Consider the following 7135-nt stretch of genomic DNA (forward strand, 5'->3'; position numbering starts at 1 on the left):
ATTTAAATGTACTTCTTCATTTGCTGAGCCTAAAGTTACAGATGGTTAAAAATAAACAAATGTAGATTACAGGGAACATCTGGGTTTTATGAGTACATAACCAAGCCACTTGTTTTTAATCCTCCAGGTGTTGTTAGGCAACTTCAAGCTGGCAATTATGGGCTTAATTACGTAACCCATTAACAGGATCACAATTATTAACATGTTGAATATGTTCAGAAATGTTAAATATTTGCAGCTGAAGCAGTAAAACATCTTCAACAATGAACGTCTCTGGTGATTTCTCTCATAGAAAACATTTAACCCAAACAGAGAAAAAGACAATATCTATCAATAATTTAGAGAAAAGCACATCTGACACGGTTCTATGTAGATTTTATTTATCCATAACATATAAGTTGTTTTGTTGTTGTCAATGTATTACTATTAATTCATTCACAACTTTTTTCTTTTCTCCACCTGGAGTAAACTTGACATACGGGTTCTTAAATAACCAGTAAAAAAACTGGTTAAAATGTATAATTATTTATAATTGGAAGTTTCCACATTTCTTGTACCAAAGGTTTTCTACCATTAAATTTAAACCATTAAAACCTGTTAAAAAGTGCCACATTTGTAAGAAAAATATATTCCTGGTTTGAGGAGCAGAGTTGTGTTTGTACCCAGGAAGTTCTTGTAAAGTTCCCTCTGACAATGCCAAGCAGCTTTTAGCAGGGCTTAGCCACCTTAAGACCCCACTATAAACACTTGTAACCACCTGTTTTAAAAATTCACACAGCAAATATATCATAACCTGCATTAATACACACAATGGAAACCGTCTTCACACTGTTGAAAAAACTACAGTTTTCCTGTCCTCGGCTCCTTGGGGGTACAGTCAAACAGCATAAATGGAAATAAGTGGAGTTAATACACTGGCTGCTTTGTTGTCAGGTGGGTTCTCCACAAAAATTTGGAGTTATGTTCCATAGAAAAACCCAGGGTCCACTGAAAAAGAAGTTAAACGACACAGACAGTATTGCTGAAGAAGTTACCTGGTAGCCAGCTGGACTTTGGTTGTTCCTGGGTGGTTGCTAAACATCTTGTCCAATTTTATTTCATCTATAAGGAACAGTCTGGACAAGATGGTTGAAACCTGGAGACAACTGTTTTTTCTGACTAGAGGACAATGGCACCAAACACATTAAAACAATTTTCTTTAGCAACAGCTTCCATAAACCTCAACCTTATTGAAAATTTGTGGACTATGCTTAAAACTCAGCCTGGTAAATACCATCCTCTGGTTCTATGTACAGATTCTCTGTACAAAGCAATAATCCTCGGTTATTGAGAAACAATTGTGGCGGGGGCCTCAGCTGAAGTTTTATATTTTACCCCACGCTTAGCTTTGACGTATGTCATGCACCAGTTTGATGCTATAAAGCTTAACAGAAACAACTAACTCCCACCGTGAAAACAGAAGTGCCAAGCTGGATGGTTGTTAAAGCTAATAGAACATTTCAAAGTTCCAGAAATATTCAGGAAATTCATTTCATCGTTCACAACTTCTCTTTCTGTTTGCTGATTGACCCAACTGAAATTAATTTGGAGAAATCCACTTCAATGGGAGAAAACAGAGAAGACAGAGGACTAAAGGGAGATGAGATACAGGTAGAATTGCAGGAGGAAATGCTTAGGCTATTAACACCTGGATCTGTCCCAGAAAACTACCCAGTTTAAAAATATATACTAAGCTTGTGGAATTTTTTTAAACTTTCTAAAAGATATGTCTCAATTTATTTGTCAGGTTGCATCTAAATAAAATAAATATAATTACATCTAAATATTTGATACCTCAAAGTCTTAAAGTTCATCATTAGAGGTATTTCAGTCATAAATCTTAAAAAAACCCCAACTTTTTTAAAGATTCTTATCTCATTTCTTGTTAGACTCAAAGTTCTTGATTGTAAAAAATCTACTTTAAGTCTAAATCTGAATATATTACTATCTACTTATGTTGATATTATGAATAGTTGGAGAGGTAGAGAGTGTTGCTCTTCAGCTCCATGTGGAATTTCTCACATACAGACAGTAGGGGAAAAGAGTGGAGAAGGAAGAGCCGATTGCAGTAGTCATTGAATAGATGCTGTCTTGTTTATCACTGTCCAAAGAATCACCTGGATTCTGAACATGTTCAAATGCCAATAATGGGATGATAAACACAACTTTTAGTCCAAATGGGGGAACAAAATCCTAAACAGTGTAATGCCTAATGTTTAACAAAAAAGGGTCAGAAAGAAGAGAAAGGTCCAAATATTTAAGAATAAGCAGGACGTTTTGTATTATGGTGAAAATTTAATACAACATGCAATGTGTTTAAGTTGAAAAGCTTCTTGATCATTCATCAGTTTTGGTGGCTATTTCAAATGTTTTGCAAAGAAAAAAAGGGTTTGTATTATGAATCCCAGGATCTAAAAACATAAATTCACCAAATGGGGAAATGCTACTTTAAAATGAAGCCATCGTAAAGTCACCAGTTTCCTTTTTTCGAACAACTTTTTCCATAAATTTGTGTAACTATGCTGCCCTCTAGTCGTAAAGTTGTTGCATCGTATTATGCTGTGTTAAAATGGTGGTGTGCAATGCAATCACGTGTGGAGAAAACTGTGAGATCAGTTGCTGATTATTTATGAGGCATTCGACTTAGTTGTATCAGTTTGGAGTCCTGGGCAGTGCTCCAAGTGAAATTATTTCTGTATTTTGAAAAATATTCTCCCTTGTAAAGAAGATGGTACATTAAGCCTAAGGTTCAGAGTGCGGACTGTTTTTATGCGCTCCAAATCTACCGAGTTGCAGACTTCAGGACAACAACTTTACAACCACATGTGAATAATTATTAGGAGTATTATTGCTAAAACAACGCGCGGTGGAATATTGATTATTATGTGCTCTCTTAGAAAAGAATCTGGCAAAGAACAAGGAAAAGCAAAGTCGGACTTGAGTGTAACAAGAACCTGACAATTCTCTTTTTGGTATGTTAGCCCGGCTAGCTCAGTCGGTAGAGCATGAGACTCTTAATCTCAGGGTCGTGGGTTCGAGCCCCACGTTGGGCGTAGATTTTTGACACTTAATTTATATATCTGTAAAAACAAAACTAACAAACAAAAACAACAATCCTAACTCTCAACCCTCTAATAAAGCATCTTAATAGCAGTCTATGTTTTATCCATAGTCTATCCTTAAAATAGTCTTAGGATAACATTTTTTGAATTGCATTTTATATTTACATTTTATTATGAAGGACTGGAGGTGTTTTAAGTTTTCAAAATAGAATTTTTTCTGAGAACAAGCTATCGAATATCTAATAAATATTTACTTCCATAACGAGCCAGCGTATGTTTCCTTTTTAGAGTTTTAGAATAAATTAGAGAAACTTGTAAAATAGTTCACCCTGTACTTTTACTTTTACTAGAATATTTTTTCATAAAAATATCTGTACTTCTACTTACGTAGGTAATGTACTTTTGACATACAGTATTTGATTTTAAGGTTAAAAGTCCGTTCCTTTCCTCTTTACGACTGCTGCACGACAGTGACGAAATACTTTACGACTGTTTTGGAGGCTCATTCAAAATGGAGTAGCCTACAGAGCAGCGTATCAAGCCAAGCACACTTAAGCCAGTTTTTTGTTGCCCCACTGGCTGTGAAACTTTAAAAGACTCGTCCTAGTTTAAAACTAGTAACACGTACAAAATGACAGATGACAATAAATCGGGCTGCTTGGGGTTCTTCTCGAGTTACGACGATTTGAGCGACAGTACCAGCGACTCGGACGAGGAGGGAGATAGTCGAAAGAAGAAAGCGGGGACAGAAGCTGAGGGGAGGGGGACGCAGTCCACCGCCAAGCGGACTGCTGGTGGAGCTGCTTTACCAAGGCCCGACGAGCTGTTCAGCTCCGTGTCCAAGCCCACTTTTCTTTACAACCCACTGAACAAGGAGATAGACTGGGACAGCCTGACTGTCAAACCCCCCGAAGAGGTAAAAATAGAAAGCTATAATTATTACTATTTAATTACTGCTTAGGGGAGAAGAAATTAGAAGTGTTGGAGCCAATGTAATAAAATCAGGAAAGGAAAATGGTATACAATATTGAATTGTGTTTATTCTATGCTAATATTCTATGTTCTAATTTTTGTTATTATTTTAGACGGTGCCATTTAAAAATGACAAGAGAAATGTTATGGCTCCAGAAGACGTACAGCGGTACAATAGAATGGTTTAGATGAGAGCATATTTGTTTGTTAGAAACCAAATTCCAGACAGACTCAAATGAAAATCTGCATCAAGAGTTAAAAAAAACAAAAAAAAAAAAAAACTTTAAGGTTTCTACTGTACTGAATCTGACACAGCCATTCCCATCAACTAAAACCCAAATAAAATTCACTGACATTTGTGGTTGCAATGTAACAAAATCCTTAAAGGGGTGTGAATACAAACTATTGTGTGTCAACCATTAAATATTATTTAGGACCGCATAAAGAGTAAGATTGGAACAGTACATTTTATTTAATTTAAGAACTCCCCGTTTTAAGATCAGGGTAAACGATAAAGCCTGAAGTAAATATTGTCTGATAAGCATTTATGCCACCACATATTTTCACTCTTGTACTGGAAACTTCATTGTGACTTTGTAAGCAGAATGTACATAATCTTAATGTCCTCGGTTTCCCAAGGTCAATGAAATCTTCGTCTAGTCTGATCCAAGATAATTATCAAATGAAATGAAACTTTTCATGGTCACTGCTATGTTCTAGAACAGGGGAGCCCAAAGTCGGTCCTCGAGGGCCGGCATCCTGCACGGTTTATTTCTCTCCCTGGTGGTACCAACAACCTTTTCAGCATGTCAATGTTCTTCTTAGGCCTTCTAACGAGCCATCATTTGATTCAGGTGTGTTAAACCAGGGAGGGAACTAAAACATGCAGGATGCCGGCCCTCCAGGACCGACTTTGGGTACCCCTGTTCTAGTTACTTTCTATTTTCTGAGAATTTTATATTTTTTTTTCAGAAGAGAGACACTACTGATTTACCTTATTATAGGTTTTTCTAAGGCTTCTTCCTCATGCTGCAGCTTTATTGCAACAAATCTACTTTCTTGTACAGTAACAGCGCTGATAGGGCATCAGTTGAAGTATCAGGTTAAATTAACCTTTTCCTCCTTGTGTGCTTTTTTTCCCTGAAGCCTGCAAGAGAATTTAAGCCATGGAACACAAATGCAGTGCCGCCTCCAGAGACCTATGCTCCAGAGCCAGAGAGGAAGAAAGGACCTCCACCAGGAATGGACATGGCCATAAAATGGTCCAGTGTGTATGAGGACAACGGTGACGATGCACCCAAAGCTCATTCTGGCAAAGCCCGGTTCTTACCTGAAGAGGAACAGCCCTCTGACTCAGGTGAGTCCTGTAGGATAACATCCATTTCTACTTTTCATGATTTCCTGGAACACTCTGAAATAAAACCTCATTTGCAACATTCTAAATTTGGCGTTGATGAGAATTCAAACTTTTCTTTTTCCATTTTCCCTTCCAATCTGCCTAAAAGACGAGGAATCTCAACAGGCCTCGATGTCTCTCAAGAAACGACGAGTGGAGACGTTTCAGCAGAAGGAGAAGAGGAAGAGGGATTTGGGACAAGCCACTTCTGACAAGAACTTTGTAGAAGAGGAGAAAAGAATTCTCAGGCAAAAGGTGGAGTGAAGCACTATGCAGTTTATGATTTAAATTCATCACCACAGAACATTCACAGATGTCATCATTTTGGACAAGAAAGTAGAGTCCTGCAAAAATACTGGCTTATTAGTGTTTATCTGGTGTGAGCTGTTTTGGTTTTGTTTTCAGATGTTTTAATTAGGTTTTCTGTCACTGAGGAGTATGTATGAGATGTTGAAATATCTAGAATAAAACCTGATTTGATACTTTTTGTTTTAAAATGTAATAATTTACAATTTGCTCCTGATTTTCACAATAACTACACAATATCAAATTCTCTGGATATAGCTTTATAAATATTACAAAGAAAAGTCATTGAAAACTTACTTTTACACATGCAATTTGAGTTCATTTGACTTGATGGTAAAGCAAATGACCTTGTTGCTGTAAGCAGCAAGAATAAAACCAAAAAAAGCTCAAATATTTGAATTTAAAGGCATATTTAAGCTGCTGACAGACTGCCTCCAGTATTTTATGTAACATAACTGTGGTGTTTGATTATCTGGCTTTACTTGTACTTAGTCATTTCTATCATGAGTGTTTTTTCAGTATTGTATTGTGACTCTTCTTCAAATACATGTTTAAATGGGAATAAATTTAATAATACCAGTTTTTAAACCTGTTCTTTCTGCATTTGAGCACCTGGTGGCGCACCTGAGCTGCCTTAAAATCTCCTCCCATACTTGTGCTGAGTTTGGAAACTAGTGAATACCTGTACAGTTACGGCAGAAGAATTTTGAGTGAAATATGTTTTGAAAATAAATTTATTTTTCAAAACATCTGGATGCATCATGCATGATACTATTTGGCCAATGGCCCAGTGATGAAGCAACTTCACATAAACTGTTTCTCTTATCAGAAAAACACATTCCAACATATAACATAAAAGTTTAGGAGAACAATTCTCATCATATGAACACAGGACATTATGTGAAACTCCTAGAATATTTTTTTAAGCCTAAAAAGTAATTAATTAATTTAGGTGCCCTAATATATTCACACAAATTTGAAATGCCAAAAAGTATCAGTTATAAAGATTTCTCTATCAGGAAAAAAAACTATTATAATAGAAACCAAACATCGGAGAAGAACATGTTCTACATGTCTTGGTTTCCATGGCGATATATGTCTTGGAGGTCTGAAGTTTGACAGCAGAAGAATAATTTAAAGTTCTTCCAACAGTCAGGCACAGTCTGGTGATTATCTGTGCTTTTACCACCATGTAACAAAGATAATAAAGTGAGTTTAAAATTGATTTTTTTCAGCAGGTGGTAAGCAAACAAAAACGTTAGAAGAAATAATTCTTTACTGTCCCACAATGGAGAAATTTATGTGCAACAGCAGCAAAGTGACATGGAATCAAAGCAAGTGGACTCATACAAAGAATATA

At 36.3% G+C, this 7135-nt stretch overlaps 1 protein-coding gene and 1 non-coding gene across 2 annotated transcripts; both read left to right on the forward strand.

The window, feature by feature from the left end:
* Nucleotides 1-3019: 3019 nt before the first annotated feature.
* Nucleotides 3020-3092, forward strand: trnak-cuu. Its single transcript has one exon. It is a non-coding gene; the product is annotated as a tRNA-Lys (tRNA).
* Nucleotides 3093-3560: 468 nt separating this feature from the next.
* On the forward strand, nucleotides 3561-6354 carry lg10h1orf52 (linkage group 10 C1orf52 homolog). Its single transcript, XM_044128776.1, has 3 exons — nucleotides 3561-4017; nucleotides 5220-5430; nucleotides 5579-6354. Exons 1-3 carry the CDS (start codon nucleotides 3733-3735, stop codon nucleotides 5731-5733), a joined length of 651 nt encoding a protein of 216 aa, XP_043984711.1. The 5' UTR covers nucleotides 3561-3732; the 3' UTR covers nucleotides 5734-6354.
* The last annotated feature ends 781 nt before the right edge of the window (nucleotides 6355-7135 follow it).

This window comes from Gambusia affinis, linkage group LG10, assembly GCF_019740435.1.
Source record: "Gambusia affinis linkage group LG10, SWU_Gaff_1.0, whole genome shotgun sequence".
NCBI lineage: Eukaryota > Metazoa > Chordata > Actinopteri > Cyprinodontiformes > Poeciliidae > Gambusia > Gambusia affinis.